The following is a 24,135-nucleotide window of genomic DNA, read 5'->3' on the forward strand; positions in this document are numbered from 1 at the left end:
TGATTGACGTAATAAAATCAATAGAATAAAAATTTAAAAAGTTTAGGTTTGATACTCTTTTTATATCAAAATAGTTATCAAGTTTCATTTTTCGAGAGTTAATTTAAGTATTTTTCATAGTTAAATTAAACTAAATTCAATATTTTAAAAATCAAAAGTTTAGATATCAAAAATTACACGAAAAATAGTAGTAATTACAATTTTTAAAATATAAATATGATAAATAAAATATATTTTAATATATTGATCAAAATTTATTTAGTTTAACTAATTGAATTTCAGAAAATGGAATATGAAAAATATTTTGAAAAAACAATTAAATATTTAATAACTCTTTTTTTTTTTAATTAAAAAACCTCTCTCAAAGTTGCCCTATAAATTAAAACTGAGCAACAAATAACTCAATTTCTGTACTCTTTTAAGAGTAAAAAAGGCTAAATTTTCTCTCTTCTTCCGGCGAAACTATGGCGGCGTTGAGTCTCCGAAAGGGAAATACCAGGCTACCGCCGGAGGTAAACAGGGTGTTATACGTTCGGAACCTTCCGTTCAACATCACGAGCGAGGAGATGTACGATATCTTCGGCAAATACGGTGCTATTAGACAGATTCGTATTGGTACGAATAAGGATACACGTGGTACTGCTTTCGTCGTCTATGAGGATATATATGATGCGAAAACTGCCGTCGATCATCTCTCCGGCTTCAATGTCGCTAATCGGTAAAAAAATTAAGAACTTTTGGCATATTTGTGGTTTTTCTATCGCGTTAGGGTTTATTTGCTTGAATTTTAGTATTGTATGCTATATTGGTTAAATTATTCAGTTTTTTCAGTTTCGATTTGGTAATTACTAGTTGCGTATGATAATTTTTTAAATTTTGAACTAATCTAAAACAATTATGTAGATTTCGTAGTCGGAGTAAAGTTGTTACAACTCTAAACTAGTTGAGGTTTGTTTTATGAAAATTTGATCTTATTCTGCTCATTTTTGACTAGTTTACTTCCATAGTTAATAGATTGTCTTTATAAATAACTACGGTGTTCGGGCGAGCTTGTGCTCACTTCAACTTAACTACACGTGATACGTGTCACCTCTTACCGGGTAACTATGGCTTGGACAGATGAGAAGAAATCACTTGGTGTGTTTTTGGTCTTTGCTGGGGTAGTAAATTTGTTTCTGATATGAATTAGGAGCCCTTTTTGAAACTAGAGATATCAACCGACTTAAATTGATGTATATTTGGTGTAGATTCTTGACTATTTAGGTTTAGTTATATGGATGTTCTATGTCAGCAGTCATTCTGCTATATCTTGACTTACTTTACAAGAAAAAATGGGGGCTTTTTTAATATATTATAGGTTCTCTACATTTCCTACCCACATACTTATCTTAATGTATACTTGGTGTAGATACTAAACTAGTTAGGATAGTTATATGAATGTTCACTCAGCAGTCATTCTGCTATATCTTGACTTAATTTTTGAAGAAAAAATAGGGGCTTTTAATATATTGTTATAGGTTCTCTGTATTTTCTACCCATATACTTATCTTAATGTAAACTTTGTGTAGATTCTAAACTAGTTAGGATTAGTTATATCAATGTTCTATGTCAGCACTCAACAGTCATTCTGCTATATCTTGACTTACTTTTCAAGAAAAAATGGGGGCTTTTTAATATATTGCAAGTTCTCTATATTTTCTACCCACATACTTATCTTGTATGCATATTTGGTGTAGATTTCTAAACTAGTTAGGATTAGTTGTATGGATGTTCTATGTCGGCAGTCATTCTGCTATATCTCGACTTACTTTTGAAGAAAAAATAGGGGCTTTTTAATAAATTATTGCTTCTCTATGTTTTCTACCCACATACTTATCTTGATGTATATTTGGTGTTTTTTTTATTTGGCAGATACTTGATAGTTCTGTATTACCAGCAAGCGAAGATGAGTAAGAAATTTGACCAGAAGAAGAAGGAGGACGAGATAACGAAGCTTCAGGAGAAATATGGCATTCCCAAAGATAAGTGATAGAGAAACTTCTGTTACTGGTTTCTTTCCTTCATTATGTAAATTGAGCCAGTCTTAGCAAGAAGTGCCATCACCTTTGGTGGAAACTGATCAAGGCACCCTGGCCACCGAATTATCAGACAGAGTAGCTTGTAGTGCTGTATCTTATTCGAAGTTTGTTACGGATAGTTTTTGAAATGATTGAATGTTGTCAGATGTTTCTACCTATATCACGATGTTTTTCTCTCTGTCTCTCCTTGCTGTAGTTACCTTTACATTATATGATGAGTGCATTTGTTGTGTGGTTTCTTTCTCTATGTGATGCTTCATGTGTGCTCTCTTTGACACATCTATTGCTTTTTGGGGGGTGTGGGTGGGTGACTTGTACCTTGGGCTTCCACATGACGATGGCCTTGTTGTACAAGTTTCATACCAGTTTGTTTTAGCATTTTTCTACGATATCCTTATCTTCTATTTCGATAGTGAAAACCATATAGATATACACCACATAACTGCATGGATAAGCTCAGACCATTTGGGATCCAAATTCAGGATTTTCCTTGGGATGTATTGGGAAGGATTTGGAATGACAATATCGATACACATATCCAGATATCATCTTTTGAGAATACATACATGCCTAGATATCTTGCTCCTTTGATAGCTAATGAGAAGAGATTGTTAGATATTAATAGCGCAGAACGCTGATGATACTCCTTCGTATATGCTGAAGAAGGGGGTGATTGCTAACAAGCATGAGCTTTGCAGAAAATGTGAGCCATAAAGCCTGTGCTTGTTATCTGACTTTCACCTGAATTGAGTTATGATTTGCACTCTGTGGATTTAAATTTGGTAAATTCAATGTGTATATGTGAGTGTCCACAGGTTTCAAAGTCATTTGGACTAGTATTTGGTGGCTTGTGGTTTGAACATTTTCCCTTGCTTGTTTACAAGTTTGAAAGATCTTCTCATTTTGTGGGTTGTTTACCCTCATATGAGAAGCTCACCATGAATTCTTCAATTTGATTTTGCACTTTTTAAGGTGTTGCTGAGTATTTGCTCTACTTTGACAAGTGAAATGTTTGAGCTCAAATTATTGTTTTTTTTCCTCCAGTCAATAAAAAACAATAATTTTAGCCTTTGTTGCTAGTAAAGTTGGTGAATTAAGCAAAGGTACAATAGAAAGAGAGGGACAATAGAAAAAGAGGGGTTCAAACCCTTTGGTAAACAAAAGGCGGGCAGTATGTATACAGATCTTACCCGTACGAGAAGAAAAGGGTTGCACCTATGTATTTTCCCCCAGATGTGAGAGCCTCTTCTCAGTAGAAGATTTTAAGGTGATTTAGGGACAGTTGAGAGGTAAATAGGCAGCTGCCACACAAAACACCAAAACACTGACTGAATGCAATTTAAGATAAGACGTGTTCCTTCATTCTGGGTATTTAGTGAAGAATTCATACACGACAACGCCTCATTTTGAGCCCTATGTTTTAACTTCAATTCAGAAAAAAAGAAAAAGGGAACAAGGTTGATCTGTTAATACAAAAGAAAATGATTGTCATCCATCACTTGATCTTAAAGTCCACTGGACAAAAACATCTAAAATCTGGAGGAACAAAGCTTAAAACAGAGCACAGATAAGAAAACATAAAGAGTTCCTCCATTTGTGAGATTGTCACAAGGCAGATTCAGGTTCCAATTGCAACTAGCTGCAAGTGCTGGGTAGTGGATGACCAAAGAGAATTGGGAGGGTGGATTGCTTAGCTTCCAGCTGTAGTTGGCACTGCACGAGGCTTCGAATCTTCAGCCTTTTCGTGTTCCTTGTTAAGCATCTGAAACGGATATCACAAGCCTCAGACTCTATCCTGATAATATAATATGCAGTAAAATGTACTCCCTCCGTCACAATTTATGTCGAATTGTTTGACTGACTGGAGCAGAGTTCAAAAAAGAACGAAAGACTTTTGAAACTTGTGGTTTAAAACAAGCCATGGGCATTAGTCTGACTACAAATCATCTTATCAAGGTTCAAAAAATTGTTTCAAAATATATAGGTATCATTCAAGGACATTGGTGATAGATGGACAGTTGTATCCGCTACGGTGAAATATATAGGTATACCTCCAGAGTTCTAATCATGTGCAATTACACTTCAGATAATTGGTGGCTGGCATATTCAGAATTGAACAATTTGACAAGCATTGAACACTAATTTAGATCTGTGGTACCTATGCACAATACATTTTCTCGAAAGATAACAAACAAACAAGTGAAACTTTTAAAGCGTACTTAAAAAGTAAAATGTACCTTGTTGTTGATCAAGTTATGGAGAGCAATTACACTTCGGATAAGTGAAGATAGATATATGACCAACATCATATCATTCGTTTTCACTGCAACAGAAATCAAATTGGCACGCAAAAGATTAAAAGACCATATATCGGTGGTGGAGATTTTTTAATTGAAACTGAGATGGAATCCAGCTAATTTACCTGAAAATGATTTTACTAATTCAGCAACATTTAGATTGGGTAATAGATTGAAGACATCCTGCAGTAAATTTTTATTTCAGAATTCAACGTGTTAGCATCTTTGAATTGGATGGGACATCTGTTAAAAATCAGCCTATCGGCACCACAACAAAATGCAGAGAACACCGACAGCAGTTGATGGATCAACAAAGCAACACTTTTGTTTAGATGCAGAACAGGAGTCATTTCAGTGTTTTATGTTAAAATTCACGTGTGAGTAATAGATTTGACCTATAACCCTTGGTGCCAAAGCTCCTAACATCTTACTTAAAACAAAATCATCATACAATGATTCGGGGCAGATCGCAACAAGCAATGACCGTATGTGCAACCAAACAGCATACATAAAATTCTTTATAGAAAACATGTTGCCACTAATAGCCAAGGAAAAGATAATCGTAAAATCTAGCAGCTCAATTTGGACAAAATAAGGTCCTTGAGCAGAGAAAGCTGCAGAAACCTTTTTTCTGCTTAAGGACCTTATTTTTGAACAAATTAAGCTGCTAGTTTTTAGGAATAATCTATAAATTCATTAAACTTTTTACTTGGAAGTTCCTATAACGTCAACAACCTTTAGAATATAGATGAAGTTGGCAACTGAAAGGATGATCATGAAAACAGAAAAGAGGACAGTTGATAGTAATGCTAACCTGCAAATGGTATAGAATCTCATGGTTCAAGGGGAGCTTCCCATCAATGACAAGATCTAAATAACTCCGTATCTCTTGAAGTCGAGCATCCAATCCCTTCAAAGCTGCCAGTTTCCCAGTTACCTGGATTGGAAGTGTTCAAAGTTCTTACTGCTCTGTACTTGTGAAGAAACCAAACTTATTATTATCAATTTTCTATAATTGAAAGGTCATAAGAAATTTCTGAAGAAACCTCAGTTGCGAGGGTACTGATAGTAGTATCTTTCACATCCCTTAGCAAGTGCTCAACACCTGTCCATTAGAATACACGGTACACAAAATTTTAATGTGTATGCACAGCGAAAATGTCACTTGCATTGAAGAATGACTGAAAACTGCTAATAATTCGAGCAAATGAAATAAGTTGAGTTTTTAAAAGTAAAACAATGGTAAACTAAGGAGTAAAAAATCAATCTTGGAGTTGTACCAATTTCTTCAACTTCATGAGCAGCGATTTCTGAAGGTACATGCACAAACACATTCTGGCTTTTCTGAGTTGCATTCTGCAAGTATAACCCATCCACAGCATGTCAAGTACATTGCAAAAACAACTTGAGTATATCAACAAGCACCAAACCCTTTTAGACGATGAACTACTAATCTAAGTTGTTACCTCTTTAACTTCCTCAACTGCATAGTATGCCTTGGTTGGTATTCCTAGCTCCTTAGGCTGGACATCAATTATAACCAAGACTGGAGTAGGGACGTAGCTGCAATAACACCACCAATAATAAGCAGCATATTTGAGTGTGAAACCTTATGGGATAAAAGATACAAAGTTCAAAACATTGTAGCCACAAGTTAAATACATTCACTCTCTTGAAAAAGAGAGAACAATTTTAGGCAAGTTTCTAATATGTGCTGTGTGCTTTACATCTTATATCCAATTTTTAAGTTCCGATATGAACCCCGCTCTCTCCGATGTCTTACAATGTATATCATTCATGATTACTTCAGTTTAAGCTGGTTTTCAAAGGTTTAGCGGCCAGAATAGCAGAAACTTAGGTTTCTTTGGCTTGGGCATGTTGATTTTGCAATGTCCTTGAGGAAACCAATCCAGAAGACAAGTAACTTTCCTACAAGGGCCAACATAAACTTGGTACTTCTATACAGAAGACAGTTCTGATGAGAAATTATACCTCTAATGATGGCCTCCTGCCCATTAAGATGCATCAGCATAGGGCAGGGCTTATAGCAGGAAAAGAAGTGACCAAACAAGGATGAGAATTTTGGGAAAATTCATGCAGCAATACATTGCCTTAATAGAACTGACACTCGAATAGAAAGCTAGTTTTCATAGCATGAAACAAAATTTATTTTATTATAATACTAGAAAAGTCTGTTACCTTCCCGGACCCTGCGTGAACGGATTCTTCGAACACGGGGCTACCCTTTTTTTTAACTAGAGAAGTCTATGTTACTACTGTCTTCAATAACCCAACTTTCTATTTCTTACTATTCGTTCCTTTAGCTTAGACTAAAATGGATCTGAAAATGAAATATCACAACATGGAAAAGTCTTCAAGGACTTCTAAAAGGCTTGAGACAAGGCAAAATTTAAATTAAATTAAAAAGAATGTGCAGCACCAAATTGTGCAAGAGGACATTAAAAGAAAATGAATATACAATGGAACTCATACCCACATTTAAAATTTGAGAACCTTTTCTAAGCAATAGGTAGAAATCCCCATCGGAGAAACTACCTAGCTTTTGCATATAAGTTGCTTCCTTAAATTGAAGTAGCAAATAGGAAAAGGACAAGCCACAATTCCCGTTATCTCCTCTCAGATATCTTATTTGTTAATGTCATACTATTATCAAAATCTAACTAAGTTAGACACTGAAATTTATTAGAAATCGTCATCCATAAATCCATTTTGAGTTTCGCACCAGAAGGTGATTAACTACCATGAATTTTAACTATTAGAAAGTTGATTTGAGTTGAAATTTTTTGTACATCCATGAAAATGCAATTTAAATTGCATGAAGGGCTTGGGAGGTCAACAATGAAAGTTGTTATGTTAAGGGACTAGTACAAGATCAAGAGGGAAGTAAACTATTAGATCTGTCCATTTTCCTGTGGTATTGCCTGCAAAGTCTATTAATTTGTATCCTTTTTAGCTATACCCTACTGTAAGCAATTTTCTCCCGAAGTTTCTGTTTTGCCGTTACTCGATCTCTCTAACAAATTTATTTGATAAGTAAAACTTGTAGCTTGAGAAAACCATCCAGGCCTAATCAATCACCAAAGATTCTCATGTTGCCAAACTAAAGATGCCAAATAGGATCTTTTTTTTTTGTGGAACTGGTAACTTTACTGGTAACTTTAAGATGCCAAATAGGATATCTGAATGAATGAATAAATAATAATGCCCTTACTCGTTAAAAAGCCCATGAATGTTGAGGTCATTTTCCCGAAGTTTGGGACCAGTGCTATACCAACCAACAACATGCTCCTTTGCTGACACAATTAAATCAAAAGGAAGAATGAACATTTAAACAATACATCTAAGAAGATCATGAATTGCAAATCATGCAAGTAAATATGAACTATACCGTTTATCCTACGGAACATGGAAAACATCGATTCATGATAGTTATGGTCAAGAAACCAGATACTAGGGTCCCTCTCCTCCTCCTCAAAGGGCACTGCATGAAACAGCGAAAGATGTTAGGTAAAATTACAACACAGATTCATATCTATGGGCTGAACCAACTCTTCATTTAGTTAGAAGTAAAACATGGAAAATGGTAAAGTGCTGCAGCCAGATGAACCCATCTCAGGAAACTGCGGCAGGTTTCACAGTTACAATTTATTCAACTAAGTATGTAGACAGTCTAATTGATACTGCAATACATCTCCACAGAAAGGCTAGATGTCAGTCCTTCCCTCGAAATTCAGCAATCTAAAATTTAGCTCGTACAAACCCTACCAAACTATAAATTCCATAAAAAAAAACAAAAGAACAAAAGCAACACAAGTATTAATCCCACAAATAAAAGCAAATTTACTCTTGTTTAACAATTTCCCAGCACATTAGCCACCAACCTAGTTCCAATCTCAAATTTAGCTCATAAAAACCTAACCTTTATATTCCTTCAAAATGCAAGAACACAAGCAACCCAATTATTAATCCCATAAATAAATGCAAATTGACTGCTACTTTACAATTTCCCAGCACATTAGATACCTATTCCTTATTACAATCTCAAATTTTGCTCATAAAAGCCTTACTTACTTTAAATTCCATCATAATGCAACCCAATTAATCCCATAAATAAGGCAAATTGACTATTCTACAATTTCCCAGCACATTAGATATGTATTCCCAGTTCACAGTTCCAATCTTAAATTTAGCTCATAAAACCCTAACAAACAAACTTCATCAAAAAGCAAAATAAGAAAAACAATAAATAAAGGCAAATTGACTGCTATTTTGCAATTTCACTACACATTAGATACCTATTCCTTGTCCCAATTTCAAAATTAGCTCATAAAAGCCTAACTTACTGTAAATTCCATCATAACGCAGGCACTATCTTACAATTTCCCAGCACATTAGCTACCTATTCCCAGTTCAAAGTTCAAAAATCTCAAATTCACTTCATAAAAACCCTAACAAACTTCAAATTCCATCAAAAAAAGCAAAATAACAAAAAAATCAAGAAGCAAAAAATTGAACAGATCTGAAAAGGGTTTGCAACAATGATACCTGCATAGCTATTAGTAACATCAACAGTGCCTTTAAATGAAGTTCCAAGCAAAACCCCAACAACACGTTTCCTTGTGTCTCTTGCAACTCTATTGTAGTGGTCTACGATGCTCAAAAGCACAAGCGGATGAACTATTACCTTCTCAATCGGCCTCGAAGATATTTGCTGAGATTTGATTACATCCATTATTGCTTCTTCCTCTCTTCGAAATCTGGAAGAAAAAAAAAAAAACTTGTTCTTCAAGGTAAAAGAGAGAATCAAATAGCAAACTCTGTTAAGTATTTTCTTTTGTGTGTATATATATATATATATTTAAGACCTCTTTTTTTATTTTTTTGGGCCAAATACACCTTTATAACTATGTTTTTTTTTTTTTTCTATACTAATTTTGATACTCATGATAATGGGCTTAGGGTCCACATTATTTTTGGTGTTATGTTAGACTAAGGGCTACAAAAACTAGGGATAATCGTATAAAATGACAAACTAATAATGTAAAATAAATATAGTAGTTACGATTTGATTTATTTGTGTTCCATAGCAAATTATTTGTCAGTCGTCTCTCTCCCTTATGTTATCGGTCGTTCCTTGTCGCTCGCCTCTCTCGCTTTATACAATAGAAATGCATAATTATATATAAAGCGGGAGAAAATTGTATATACACATGCAAATATATATGTTTTGGTCATATACACTTATAATTATACAATACAAATATTTTCCTGCTCAAGTCTCTTTTGTCTTTCTCTCTTTGTCGTTTTATGCAAGTTCAAATTGTATATAGTTTCTCTCTTTCTCATTTTATACAGTTCAATTCAATTGTATATTCCCTACTCTCTTTTGCCTTTCTTTCTTTCTCGTTTTATATAAATTCAAATTGTATATAATTTCTCTCTTTCTCGTTTTATACAATTGGTTTTATACAATTTAATTCAAGTGTGTATATATATAGTGAATTATACATATATGTTTGCTATGGAACATAATTCTGCAAACATTGCTATAACATACAAATATGAATTTTGTATTTACTATAAGTGAAAGTTGTGATAAAAACTATATCATTTAAAAAAAGGAAAAATTAATGAAACACATGTCTTATGTTTCCCTTATTTCTAATATCCCTTTTTATTCTAAAAATCTCTAAAATTCCTTATTTCTTTAATGTATCCGAGCCAATATTTAATGTATTCGAGCTACATATTATGCATTTGTTTATTTTTTATAATGTATTTGAGCTAGTTTTTAATGTATTCGAGCTACATATTATGTATCCGATTAATATTATAATGTATTCGAGATACTTTTTAATGTATCCGGGTGACATATTAATGTATCCGATTTTTGTTACTTTTTAAGGAATTAATTTATTACAAAATAAAGAAGGATAAATTGCAATTTCATATTAAAACTATGTGATTTCTAAAATTTATCATTTAAAAATAATTACGAAAATCCTTGCTCTTTTCTATTATCGGATACATTAGTTTATGTGATGTATCGATCAGATACATCACTTTACACGATGTATTGATCGAATACATCACTTTACTCAATGTATCAGGACTTACACGATGTATCAGAATGTTGAGTAATGTATCCAAAATCGAGATGCGATGTATTGGGACGTTGAGTTACGTATCTAAAATTGAAACGCGGTATATCAAGAGATTGAACGATGTATCCAAAATCGAGATGCGATGTACCATGACGTTTTGAGATGTATTCAAATTTCACCAAAAATTATGAGACTTTTGTAACTTAGAATACAATAGGAATATGGTGCAAAGATTTGTGTAAAAATTCAATTTGCTAATAGCACTACTGAGATATCTCAGCAGAATTAATACAAGCATAATTAATATAAACATTATTATATATATTATTCAATAATATTCTTATACACGTACCAAACGATCCCCTACATGTAAATTACACACACATTAATATTAAATTTAGTGTATAAACTAATGCAAGTTATATATTATTCGAAAAGATATACTATAACATTAGTAATACACAAAACTAATCCATGAAATGAATTTTAATTTTTCGAAACCATGAACCACATCTTTCTTGATTTTCAATAAAAAAAATTGTTCTTTGGTAATTTTTATCAATATGAGGCTATCATGACAGTATATAAGAATTAGGCTCTTTATAGAAATTAATTATTGGGGACATATAGATTGGAAAGTATGCTTTTTGTATCAGGCTATTGAATTGTTGACAAGGGAGTGCATACAAGGTGTTTGATGAAATTACTGAACCGTGTATTATCTAGTATAAATGTGATGTTTGATGCTTGTTGGGAAAATGGGGATATGGGTTTTGGGGTTCTTGATGTTTTATTGCATGCTTATTGTGATGTTAGTATGATTTATGGGTACATGAAGAACAGGTGCTCTGAGGTTGCTGTTAAGTTCTTTTGAGAAAATGAAGGTACATGAGGATATGAAGTGTGGTTTATTGAAGTCAAATGAGGCTGCTTTTGTTAGTGTTCTTACTTCCTGCACGTGTTTGGATGTCGGCGTGGCGTTATATCTAGGGAGGCAAGTACATGGTAAGGAATGAGGCAGGTAGATTAATCGCGTTTTATGGGAAGATGGGTTGTTTAGTATATGCTTTGAAGGTATTTGATGTGATGGTTAGTTAGTAGGTTTGAGCTTGGAATGGTATGGTTTCTTCCTTAGCTTTGAATGGTAGGGAGAAGCAAGCATTAACATGTATGCGAAGATGAGATCAAAGGGGCTGCAAAGTGGCAGTTCTATCAGCTTGTGTGTGTCAGGCTTGTCGATTTCGGTTTTCAATTGTTTGAAGCAATGTCACGTGAATTTGGATTTGTAGCTAGAATGGAACATTATGGTTGTGTGGTTTATCTATCAGGGAGAGTCGGGCTACTGCAGGAAGCGTACGACTTCATAAAGAAGATGCCTTTTGAAGCTGATGCTACTATCTTGGGTGCTTTGTGGGTGCTTGTAGACTTCATGGAGCTATTGAGAGGGAAATGAAGTAGCTCAACTATTGCTTAAGTCCCAACCGAATCATTCAGGGTGATATGTGCATTCTCAAGCATTTATGCTGGCGCAGAGAGGTGGAATCACGCCGTTTCCTTAAGAAAAGCAATGTTAGATGCTGGAATACAGAAGGTTCCAGCCCACAGTTTTATTTAGTAGAGCTGATAGCTGTAGCAGCTTTTATTTGCAAAATTGTCGATGAGCTTACTTGGTGATGATATCTCGACTCAGCTAAAAGGATCCTTCATATTGGTTTTGCACAGAGACTGAAACACTGCTTAAAGAAAGTTGATGTCATAGCTTGACTGATCAAGGAGGACATGTTTTTTGTGAAAATGCACAGCAAACCTGGTTCCAAAGTCTGCTTGGCGGGGTAATTCTTTTTGTTTTCTATTTTCATTTTTCTGAATCTTTTTATTTACCCTAAGAAGATATCGAGCGGTTTTCTAGTTAATTAATCTGAATAATAGATGATCATGAAAAACATTGTTTATAGGCAAGTTGTTCTGTTTATTTCCTTCCCGAGTGAAGTGTCAAATCCATACGGGTTTTAATCATTAGCAATTCTATCATTCAATTGTGTGTTCATGTCTAATCTTAGTTTAGGCATTTAACACTATTGCATGTATCTCTTTGCAAGTTATTGTTAGGTACTGAGGCGTAGTTGTATAGTAGTGATATCCAGGTCAGCTTGTGTTCTGCTCGATTAATTCAATTGTTACCGTCTACCTTCCACCATATTGGATAACTTTACCATCCGAGACTTAGGGAAGAGTTCTTCCAGTATCACCTCTTCTAGGATTCTAATTTTGGTTTTCGTGGTTGTCTCTAACTTTTTAACTGCTAAGATAGCAGACTGCAACTTTGGTCAATGGTTTCCTGATATTTCTTCAATCTTTTGATGAAAGACGATCATGAGTCCGTATATATTTGAACACTGTAACTAGTAACTACAGTTTTTTATTTTTTTGTGAACTTAAAGTGATTTGTTTGTGTTATGATGTCATGTGACATAGTTGAGAAAAATAGAAATCAAAGGGGCTTCAAGTGCCTGCAATAAGAGCTTGAAGGACTTTAACTATTCTAACAATGTAATTAAGAAAAATACAAAGATAATAGCTTCAAATTTTATGAGTTTGTGGTAACCCCAATTATTTCTCAACTAATAGTAAGAATTAAAGTCAATTCTAATTCTTACTCAAAAGAAAAGAAATGAAAACAAATATGGATGAGTCTCAAAGGAAGAAAACTCATGTCTTTAATAACAGGATATGAACACTACACAAACATCACTGATTATGAAAGATAAAGGCTTATATTTGCTTCACTGCAACATATTAGGCTTGAATCCTGCAATTTAAAAAAAAAGGAAGAATTAAAGTCAAAAGATTTAAGGATGAAGGAAATGGAAAATTCGTTTCTATATAAAAGAAAAAGTTTTTGAATGAAAAATATGAAGTTGAATACCTGGAGGTTAAATATTTTTTTTTGTGTTTCTTCATTCTCGTAAGAATTTTGTGTTCCAATTTTACATCCATCCTCGAAAACCATGCTGGATATTGAGTTGACAACATTATGTATATTATGGACAGTCCAATAACAAGTCCACAACTGTAACCCATGAGAACTGCCTGCGAACTGATCATTGGTGAATCTCCTCCTTCTTCATCTAGCTCAACTGGATTCGTCGTTTGTGCTACCCCATCATCACCACCACAATCCTTTGAGAGTGGAAATCCACGTAACCCATCGTTCCCTTGGTATGAACTATTCTCAAAACGTATCAAATTGTTTTCCTTTGGGGATGCATCCAACAAGATGATTGTGAGATAAATTTAAGACTTCATGTGATTTGAAGGATACAAGCTGTTGTGGAATTTCTCCGCTGATTTTGTTGTATGAGAGATCCAATGATTCAAGTACAGATAACTGCTGCAGTGATGCTGGTATGTGACCTTCCAAGCGATTGTGAGACAAGTTCAAAGTACGAAGCCCAATGAGATCTCCAATAATGCTCGGGATATTACCTTCAAATCTATTCCTTGAGAGATCGATAATAATCTCTGTAGTCAAAACTTGAGGAAGTTCAAGCTCCAGTCCCTTTGTCATTACTATAAAGGAATTCGAGTAATCAACATAACCCACATCTCTACATACTCTCAGGTTCCACTTTTCTCACCATTTATTTTCATAGCTTCAAAATTCTCAAAAAGGCTCACTGGTAAATCTCCACTAAATCCATTGGATGAGAGATCTATGACTAGAATTCGAGCAAACAAGTTGTCAGTCCTTATAGGGCCATAGAACTTATTTGATCTCAAGTTCAAAATCTGCAAAACAGATAGGGCTCCCAACCATTTAGGAAATGTGTCACTCAACTCATTGTTACCTAAATCAAGAACTTCCAAATCCGTGCAATTGATCAAAGATTGCGGGACTTTCCCCTCTAGCTTATTCCCATCAAATTTGATGACTCCAAGTTTGTTTCCTATACTAAAAGTAGTATTAATTGTCCCGCTAAGACTATTGTTGCTTAAATCCAAAATCGTAAGTCCACTCATCTCACCCAAACATAGTGGGATTGTTCCCTCCAAATTATTGCTGCCCAAATCTAGCAGTATCAGTGTTTTCAGATTGCAGATGGTTGAAGTAATCTCTCCACTGAGATTATTGTGCGAAAGGACAATAGAATATAGATTACGCTGGTTTAGGAGTGACTTTGGAATAGGACCTTGCAGCTGATTTTGTTTTAGAGAAACAATAGCCAATGTTTTAGACTTGAACTCCTGAATGTTTCCACTGAAATGGTTATCACTGAACTCTAACCATACAAGTGAGGGGAGAGAGAATATCCAGGAAGGTATAGTCCCATTCAAGTGGTTTGATGACAAGCTGAGTGAATATAGGTTTTGTATTCCGCTAACATTAGAAGGAATTGAGCCTGTTAGGGAATTGAACGAAAAATCTAGATTAACAAGTTGCGTCCATCTGGTAAAGGATAAGAACTCAAGTTTGCCATCAAAGTTGTTATTTCCAAGTAATAACCACGTGAGCTTTCTAAATCTATAGAAATCAGAAATTGGTCCTTCAAGATGGTTATCACCAAGGTTCAATTCCTCTATATTGGTGAGATTCCATAGAGGTTTTGGAATAGAGCCTGAGAGATTAAAAAAAAACAACTCTAATCTACACAGTGAAGTTAGATGACCAAATGATTCAGGTATCCTACCAGTAGCATTCACACCTGTGAGAACTAACTCCATGAGTGATGCACTGCTATTCCATTTGGTAGTGGGAAACCTAACAGTGAGCTGTAGATTGGATGATAAATCAAGAGATTCCAAGTTGGAAATGTGGAAAACTCCTTCGGGCAATACCCCACGTAATTGTGTGTCTCGAAGAATGAGAGTTGATAAATAAGAAGAGAAATTTAGAGGAATGGTGGAAGAGATGTTCACAAAGCTAAGGTCAAGCTCTCTTAATTGGGTCAAGTTCTTAAGGATCAGTTCAAAAATGCGAGGTCTGAATCTAATAGCATCTGAATAACTCTGAATACGAAGAACTTGTAATTTAGAAAGACGAGAGAATTCTGCTGGAATCAAACCTGTAAAACTTGAATATGACAAATCAAGATGCGCCAAACTAGAAAGCTCACAAAATTTAGGTGAAAGCGATCAGAATAAATAATTTTCAGACAAATTAAGCCGTTTGAGATTGGATAGCTTAAAGAGGCTACTGTTGGAGTGAAACTTTCCTTGAAGTCCGCTTCGAGCGAGGTTAAGCTCAGTCACTTGTCCCGTCATCTCGTCACAATGAACTCCATCCCATGAACAACAATCTATGCTCTTATTCCATGATAGTAATTTCGAATAAGCATTTGTAGTAAACATGTGCTTGAATTGTAGAAGAGCATGAGCTTGATCTTTGGGGCACAAATGAGGTGAGGATGAGGAGAAAACAAGTTGAAAGAGAAAGGGATATATCATAAAAAATACAAGGTTTACGTAGCCCATTTCTGCAGTAAAATGTTCAAAACTAATTAAGTTGGTAGAGAAGAAATCAAGAAATGTTTGATCTGTGTCTATATTCAACAATTTTGATGAGGTATATATAGCATATTTAAGCAAAGAAATTTACTACACACATTTACTAACACAATTCAAATGTAAATCCCAACACTTGTAATAACACATGCATTTTGTCTTAACAACCAAAACAGGAATTGTTTCTCTTTTTTTTTTTTTTCAAACTTCTTCTTACTGGAATACACATGTAAGCATTTCACCTTGTGTTTTCTGGAAAATTCAACTTTTAACTACAAATAAAAATATTACTAATTTGTATGTAGAGAATACTGAAAGTGATGAAGTAGATAAATCTGCAGGTATATGATAACTGCAACAGAATACCTTGATGTATGTCGGTTGGATGTATGAACAAAGAAGATCGATATGAGGCATTTAGGAGGAAACGGTACATGTTTTTCACAAGTTAAGGTCTTGTTAATTGGTTTGGATTAGCACTTCTTGTGATGTTAAGGTCTTACTTTCTGTCCCGAGTTGATAATTAGTGTCCTTTTATTTAAGTAGTGTCAACTTTTTTAAGCAAAAGAAGGTGTTTGCCATGTCTTAATTTAGTTCCCATGGTAATAATTAATTCAAGTTCTTCCAAGTATGGAGCCATTTTTAAATTTTCAAAGTAAATTCAGATGTCAATGTGTTATACTCTTCTTGAAAATGCACATTTTAAGTGTTGCTTTGGAGTAATCAATTCCAGGAAGGTCACCAAGTTATTTTCAGTCAATTTTAGAGTTGTTAATTACACATTACCATTCAATGTGTCGCACAATATGTAAAGACTATTTAATCCTTCTCAAGTCATTGCACTGTAAGTCAAATCACATTCTCAAGTCAATACAAGAATGATTCAAATGGAAGTCCCTACACATGCATTTGTTCTGATACACATGTAAGCATGTCATCCTGTGTTTGGTGGAAAATTCAATTTTAACAACGAATTGGGACAACTAAAAGTATTATTTGGATAAATCCATGATTGGCTGATGACATTATACTGAGTTTATTTTTTTATGTTGGTTGGGTGTATGAACAGTGTCTCGCTTTAGAAGTCGACAAGAAAAAGAAGATGTGTATAAAGTGAAGTGATACCCGTTATTGTCTCTGTGTGATTCATTGTTGTTCATCGATCTACCCGTCATTGTCTCTGCTGACCTTATGTTGTGTCACTGAAGTCCTATTCCTCCATGGGGTCGGTATTTCATCCTATCGGATATTGTAATTTTGTTCACTTCTTAACTTCTTGATTTTCTTCTTCCAGAAACCAAGGAGATGACCAGATTTTGGCATGATGCTTCTGCGGTGGTGCAATCCAGATCCTTTGGTTGTGGTTGAGCATGTTGTTTCCGATCTTCTATTGATGTATGTTGCTAGTGAAATAACTCCTTCCCTTTTTCTGTTTTGGTGACTCCGTGAGTCTGTCCTAATGTGCTTAAAAATCAAATATGTGGACTGATAAATCATGATATAAGCAATGCTTCCTCTTCACCACGCATGATATATGTCTTGATGCGTAGATTAGGAACTTGTTGTTTGTCTAAATTCAGAATCCTCCTAGCTTGACTTGGTAGATCTGAAAAACTATGAATCTCAAACCTGCCAGTAATGTCAAAAGCCATGTTGGCTAAATAATCTGCAAGTATATTTCCTTCTCTATAAGTATGTTTAACCTGAATTTGACAAAGTTTCGATGCATTCGTTATGGGGGAGGTTTAGTGTAACATCAGCATTGTGAAGCTATGTTGATTCCCAATGTGTCTGTAAAATCATTAACTTCAGTCCCAAAGGATCTCTCTGTTCTGCAGAGATGGATTTAGTTCAAACTGCCTCTCTTGGATCTGCAGTTCTGGTAACAGAATCTTTTGCACGGATTGCCCCTATTTTGGGGTGGTCTTTAATTATTTCCCTCAATCGGTGGTCTTTAATTTTTACCCCTGCTTATCATTTAATGGAAGTTTGTGGGTCAAAGTACCCTTAACTATGACCTAGTTTCGTAAGAGAACTTTTGCCTTTGTCTGGCATAAGTTGTGTAGTATCTAATTTGCAAGGCAAAAGTTTAGATAACATAAGTTTTGTAGGATTAAACTATGTCTCTGTAAGACATAACTTGTGCCTTGCGTATTTTGTTTCAAAAAGAGCTAGAGTTTGTTCAGATAACTAGTACTTAAACATTTTGCATCAATTTGATTTGAGCTCTGCTATTGAGAATTAGTATTATCCTTGAAGAGGACTAGAAACTGGGAACTATTTAAAGTACGAGGCCTTGCCTGTATTTTTAACTATTTGCTGTAACACAGGTATTTGATGTCATGGAGCAGATTTGCATATCGAATGGTATGATTTCTTCCCTAGCATTAATGATGAATTCTGGGTTGCAACAAAATGAGATTTCCTTTGTGGCAGTTCTATCAGCTTATGTGTGTGCCAAGCTTATCGATTTCGGGTTCTAATTGTTTGAAGCAATGTCACATGAATGCGGACTTGTACTAAGATGATGGCTAGCTGTGTCGATGAGCCTGCATCGTGATGAAGTCATGAGTCACCTCTGCTATTTTGGTCGTCGTTAGTATCCAAGGTTTTTTCTCCAACTCTTCAACTGCTACACCAATTCTATTGTTGTCGTAGTTATTCAAGTTATTCTATTTCAAAGTACGCGAGAATTTGGAATTGTTTTAGTATTTTTAATGTTCTTTCTATTGCCTTTGCATTCTATGAAATTCTATGGTTTTTCCTTGCAATTGAATTTGTTGAGTCACAACAGAAGAAAATGTAACAAACACAAACACTAACTATGGAAGTAAAAACTTTTGTTCACATCCCAACAATGCAGTAGACTTGAATCCTGCAGTTTTAAAAAAATGAAGTATTAAAGTTGAAAGCTTTAAGGATGGAATTTTATGGATATATAAAATGTAATCTTCTGAAGGATAGAGATTAAGTTGAATACCTAGAGGTTACACACTAATGTCTTTTCTTGTGCCTTTTCATCCTCGTAAGAATTTTGTGTTCCAATTTTGCATCCATCCTCGAAAACCATGCTGGATATTGAGTTGACAGCATTATGTATATAATGGACAGTCCAATAACAAGTCCACAACCGTAACCCATGAGAACCGTCTGCCAACTGATCATTGGTGAATCTTCTTCTTCTTATTCTTCATCTAGCTCAAATGGAGTTGTTGCTTCTGGTACCCCTTCATCGCCGCCACAATCTTTTGAGAGTGGCAATCCACGTAGTCCATCGTTCCCTTGGTATGAACTATTCTCGAACGTATCAAATTGTTTTCCTTTGGGGATGCATCCAACAAGACGATTGTGAGATAAATTTAAGACTTCAAGTGATGTGAGGGATGCAAGATGTTGTGGAATTTCTCCGCTGATTTTGTTGGATGAGAGATCCAATGATTCAAGTACAGATAACTGGTGCAGTGATGCTGGTATGTGACCTTCCAAGCGATTATGAGATAAGTTCAAAGTTCGAAGCCCAATAAGATCTCCAATAATGCTTGGGATATGACCTTCAAATCTGTTGCTAGAGAGATTTATGATTATGTTTGTAGTCAAAACTCGAGGAAATTCAAGCTCCAGTCCTTTTGTTATTACTATAAAGGAATTTGAGTAAAAATCAGAAAAATAATCAGCTACATACTCGCGAGTTCCATTTTTCTCACCAATTATTTTCATGGCTTCAAAATTCTGAAAAAGGCTCACTGGTAAATCTCCACTAAATCCATTGGATGAGAGATCTATAACTCGAATTTGAGCAGATAAGTTGTAAGTCCTAGAATCTTTTATAGGGCCATAGAACTTATTTGATCTTAAGTTTAATATCTGCAACTCAGGTAGGGCTCCTAACCATTTCGGAAATGTGTCATTCAATTCATTGTTACCTAAATCAAAAACTTTCAAATGTTTGCAATTGATAAAAGACTGCATGACTTTCCCCTCTAGCTTATTCCCGTCAAATTTAATGACTCGAAGATAGTTATCACCAAGGTTCAATTCCTCTATATTGGTGAGATTCCATAGAGGTTTAGGAATGGAACCTGAGAGATTACAAGAAGCTATTCTCAAATTACGCGGTGAAGTTAGATGACCAAATGATTCAGGTATCCTACCAAAAGCATTCACATCACTGAGAGCTAACTTCATAAGTGATGCACTGCTATTCCATTTGCTTGTGGGAAACCTAACAGCGAGCTGGGGATTGAATGATAAATCAAGAGTTTCCAAGTTGGAAAGGTGGAAAACTCTTTCGGGAAGTACCCCGTATAACTGTGTGTTCTGAAGGAACAAAGTAGTTAAATGAGAAGAGAAATTAAGAGGAATGGTGGAAGAAATGTTCACATCGTAAAATTTAACCTCTCTTAATTGGGTCAAGTTCTTAAGGAGCAGTTCAAAACCGTTAGGTTTGAAACTTAATAGGCTACTCTGGATACTAAGAACTTGTAATTTTGAAAGACGAGAGATTTCTGTTGGAATTAGACCTGAAAATCTTGAATTCGACAAATCAAGATGAGTCAAACTAGAAAGCTCACCAAATCTAGGTGAAATGTACGATTCAGAGAAATTTTTAAAAGACAAATTAAGTCTTTTGAGATTGGTGAGTTGAAAGAGGCTATTGTTGGAGTGGAACTTTCCTTTTAGTCCTCTTCCAGCGAGGTTAAGCTCAGTCACTTGTCCCGTTATCTCGTTACAATGAACTCCATCCCATGAGCAGCAATCTATGCTCTTGTTCCATGATAGTGATTTCGAAAAAACATCTGTAATAAACATTTGCTTGAACAGTGGCTCACATATATCTCTACTATAACAAAAGTGGCTCACACATATATATTTCTACCGTTATAAAAGTGGCCCGCACATACCTTTTCATCAAATGGAAATGAAAAAAAAATAATTTTATTTTAAATTTTTGGAGCAAAGAAACAAATAAACCATCAACGTTGCGATTTAGAGCAGATATGCTCTCGTCAAAAAGTAATGCATATATACCTCCGTCGGCTAACACATGGTGCATGTATACCCTTGTTGTCTAATAAATGAAATAAATTTACCCTTTTCATTAACAAACTGATTTTTCTTAAATGATAATCTTAAAAATTATTTTTTTAAGTCAAATTTATTGTTGTGGATCATAAATGCATATTCAAAGGTGAAATATTTCGTCAAAGACATACTAATGAATTAATTAATGTTATCATAACATCCATAGGAGGATGTGGAAAATGAATGAACCACAAATTACGCAAAGAAAAATCTATAACTATTAAATCTACAGTCTAATATAAAAAAAAAATTATATTAGAAGAATACCATAATTATGATAATAATTAAAACAAATTATGTGTGCATATAAATAGATAATAAAAATTTCTTTAAAATGGATATCGTATTATTTCTTAAAAATTTAGCTTGAAATAAAATTTTCATTTTTCAACAAAATTTAAATAAAAAATTATTTAGATTAGTTGAGTGACTTTTGAGTTATAAAACTAAGTTCAATGAGTTTCTAAGTATTTCTTAACGTCAAAAGTTATAAGCTTATCCAAACAGACTCTATATCTCTTCGGTTAGAAAATAATATATAGAACTTACCGGACACTTACTTTTGAGTAATTGAAATAATACAAGTTTGATTAGTTCTTACATAAAAGTTTGAATTTTCTGTAATAAATTTTGGTTGGTGAATGGTGGTTGGAGTCTTAGTGGTTCCAGTTATGTTTTGGATTTGTTATAATGGTTTAAATGCGGTGAAAGCATGCTTGTAATGAGTAATAAAATACAATTATATCGTAATTTTTATAATACTAATTTCAGAACACGTGCATTTCACGTGTGTAATGTGTGATTTTTTTTATGAATTTTTTAGACTGATTAAAATTACATGTAATGAGTAATAAAATACAATAAATTATAACTTAATCTTTAAAATATTAATTTCAATAGTTCGTTTCAAGCAGCACTACCCAATTGCAAACCTCAATCCATATTATTATTATTATTATTATTATCATTATTATTATTATTATTACAATAATTACGTCAGACAATTACATTACATTTTAACCCACCAAAATTTATATTCTAAATCCAATACATTGAAAATTTAACAATAGTTAACTACTTGAAGAATAGAAGAAAATAATCTCACTAGAAGTCGTCCTTCAAATTTCCTTCTACAGATTATTCATTATCCTAATTATTTAAAGACTAATTATTAAAGTGATAAAAGTGACTTACTATTTTGTTTTAATGTTATCTTTTTAATCACCAACTAAATTCATTATTAAAACTAACTCCAGTTACGGCTGGGCATAAACACCAAAAACTCGAAACACCGTACCGAACCGAATTTTTTTGGTATTTCGGTTTCATTTTTTCGATTTTCGATTCGGTATTCGGTATATGTTTTTGTATTTTTCGGTATTTCGATTCGGTTTTCAGTATGTGATTTTATGTAATTCGGTATTTTGGTTTACCGAAATATATTATATTATAATATATATTTATATTATATTAATTATTAATATTAAATAATAAATATTATAATTTAAAATAAAAAATTAAAAAGTAAAAGACTATTTGATATAACTATTTTTAGCCCATTAAGCTGAAAATCAAACAAAAGAATTTGTAAATTTTTAAAAGCCCAACTAAGTAGGCCCATTAAAAAAACCGAAATAACAAAACCGAACCGAAATAATAAAAACCGAACCGAAATAAGTCGGTTCGGTATTCGGTACACAATTTACAAAAACCGAAAACTGAAAAAACCAAAAAAAAACCCGAAACCGAACCGAAATACCGAATGTCCACCCCTAACCCCAGTAATTTCATAATTATAATTATGAATAGTCTAAAAACACAAATTTAGAATATATCGAAAAGTATTTTACCGAGTAAAAATCTGAAGTACAGAAAACGATCAAATGGATCGTTACATTGAATCAAGAAAGAATATTTTTTTTTCTTTGAATAAAATTGAGTTGGATAAAAACTGAGTAACAAAAAATGGCACGTAAATTCAGAATCAAGAAAATAGATTAAATTAGAAAATGAGATTTGAATAAGATCAAACTCACTATCACATAATTTGAGTCCTACATAGTACGAGACTTAATAAGTGAATCTAAATTAAATAAAATTAGAAAGTAAATAGATATCTTTTCGTTGTGTTTATATTCCTCTTGGACGCTGAGTTATTCACTTAATATTTTTTCCCTTACTAGCTCGAATTCTAATAAAAAATTGAATGAAATGATGATGAGAATGAGGATATCTCGCGTTTTATAGTCTACTCTTGAACACTGAGTTATTACCTTGAAACCCTCATTGATTCAATTTCGACAATTCAATATTTGTTTATCAATAAATAAGACGGAAAAGGAATTCATAATTTCAATTATATAAACTATTAGAGTTTTGAATTATATGTTTTCTAAACATGTGTGTTGCACATGTATCCCTTGTTACTTTTTATAGATTTGTTGTAAGAGAAAAGGGTCTGATATACCCCTCAACTTTGTCATTTGGAGCTGATATACCCCTCGTTATAAAAGTGGCTCATATATGCCCTGATCGTTATATAAACGGCTCATATATACCCCTGCCGTTACAAAATGACTCATATATACCCTTCATTTAACGGAAGTTAAAAAATTTGTTTTAAATTTATATTTATTACTTATAATTTTTTTAAAAAACTTATTTAGGGGTATATATGATTCTTCTATCAAAGTTCAAGGTATATTTTAATTTTTTTCATACATAAATTATTTTTTGACTTTTTTTATTATAATTATTTGAGTTTCTTATTCTTATTTTGTTTTTTTCTTTCATTCCTTAGTTTAAAGGACAAAAATAAACTACTTTTTCTGTGTGTATTGTAATTTAATTTCGTATTCGAAGAAAAAATTTAGTCATCGATAATAAGTTTTACAAGAATATTAGTGAAACATACATAAATTTGATTATCAAAATAATAATTATAAATTAGCCATTGAAACAAAAAAAGGTCAAAAAAAATATGTTTGACGAGGATTAAATTTACTCATATGGGATTATATTTTTTAGAAAAAAATAATAAAAATTTAGATT

General features: G+C 33.6%; 3 protein-coding genes and 2 pseudogenes across 4 annotated transcripts; 2 read left to right on the top strand and 3 right to left on the bottom strand.

Moving 5' to 3' along the window:
* The first annotated feature begins 395 nt into the window (after nucleotides 1-395).
* LOC107008653 (splicing factor 3B subunit 6-like protein) lies at nucleotides 396-2,325 on the top strand. The gene is made up of 2 exons (XM_015207779.2): nucleotides 396-718; nucleotides 1,912-2,325. Exons 1-2 carry the CDS (start codon nucleotides 465-467, stop codon nucleotides 2,027-2,029), a joined length of 372 nt encoding a protein of 123 aa, XP_015063265.1. The 5' UTR covers nucleotides 396-464; the 3' UTR covers nucleotides 2,030-2,325.
* Nucleotides 2,326-3,411: 1,086 nt separating this feature from the next.
* LOC107008203 (26S proteasome non-ATPase regulatory subunit 7 homolog A) lies at nucleotides 3,412-9,240 on the bottom strand. Of its 2 annotated transcripts, XR_003575950.1 has the most exons (11): nucleotides 8,942-9,240; nucleotides 7,785-7,877; nucleotides 7,608-7,689; nucleotides 5,842-5,938; nucleotides 5,656-5,731; nucleotides 5,422-5,480; nucleotides 5,190-5,312; nucleotides 4,501-4,558; nucleotides 4,316-4,401; nucleotides 3,673-3,840; nucleotides 3,412-3,639 (listed from the first exon to the last, which is right to left on the bottom strand). XR_003575950.1 is itself a non-coding variant. In XM_015207131.1 (10 exons), the coding sequence occupies exons 1-10, from the start codon at nucleotides 9,126-9,128 to the stop codon at nucleotides 3,769-3,771; spliced, it is 933 nt and encodes a 310-aa protein (XP_015062617.1). In that variant the 5' UTR covers nucleotides 9,129-9,240; the 3' UTR covers nucleotides 3,412-3,768. The 2 variants fall into 2 exon arrangements, 1 of the variants encoding a protein (XP_015062617.1); XM_015207131.1 differs by having other exon boundaries at nucleotides 3,412-3,840.
* Nucleotides 9,241-10,553: 1,313 nt separating this feature from the next.
* LOC107016537 lies at nucleotides 10,554-18,773 on the top strand (annotated as a pseudogene).
* Nucleotides 13,083-16,013, bottom strand: LOC107015568 (annotated as a pseudogene).
* Nucleotides 18,743-20,911, bottom strand: LOC107016546 (receptor-like protein Cf-9 homolog). The gene is made up of 3 exons (XM_027914039.1): nucleotides 20,904-20,911; nucleotides 18,983-20,839; nucleotides 18,743-18,877 (listed from the first exon to the last, which is right to left on the bottom strand). The coding sequence occupies exons 1-2, from the start codon at nucleotides 20,909-20,911 to the stop codon at nucleotides 19,186-19,188; spliced, it is 1,662 nt and encodes a 553-aa protein (XP_027769840.1). The 3' UTR covers nucleotides 18,743-18,877; nucleotides 18,983-19,185.
* Between the last annotated feature and the right edge of the window lie 3,224 nt (nucleotides 20,912-24,135).

This window comes from Solanum pennellii, chromosome 1 (genome assembly GCF_001406875.1).
Source record: "Solanum pennellii chromosome 1, SPENNV200".
In the NCBI taxonomy this organism is placed as follows: Eukaryota; Viridiplantae; Streptophyta; class Magnoliopsida; order Solanales; family Solanaceae; genus Solanum; species Solanum pennellii.

Coding starts and splice junctions, on each gene's coding strand:
- LOC107008203 (XM_015207131.1), bottom strand. CDS start 9,128: ATGGATGTAATCAAATCTCAGCAAATATCTTCGAGGCCGATTGAGAAG. Junction 7,878..8,941: donor TGTTACTAATAGCTATGCAG/GTATCATTGTTG, acceptor TGTTTCATGCAG/TGCCCTTTGAGGAGGAGGAG. Junction 5,481..5,655: donor TCATGAAGTTGAAGAAATTG/GTACAACTCCAA, acceptor TCTAATGGACAG/GTGTTGAGCACTTGCTAAGG.
- LOC107008653 (XM_015207779.2), top strand. CDS start 465: ATGGCGGCGTTGAGTCTCCGAAAGGGAAATACCAGGCTACCGCCGGAG. Junction 719..1,911: donor GGCTTCAATGTCGCTAATCG/GTAAAAAAATTA, acceptor TTTATTTGGCAG/ATACTTGATAGTTCTGTATT.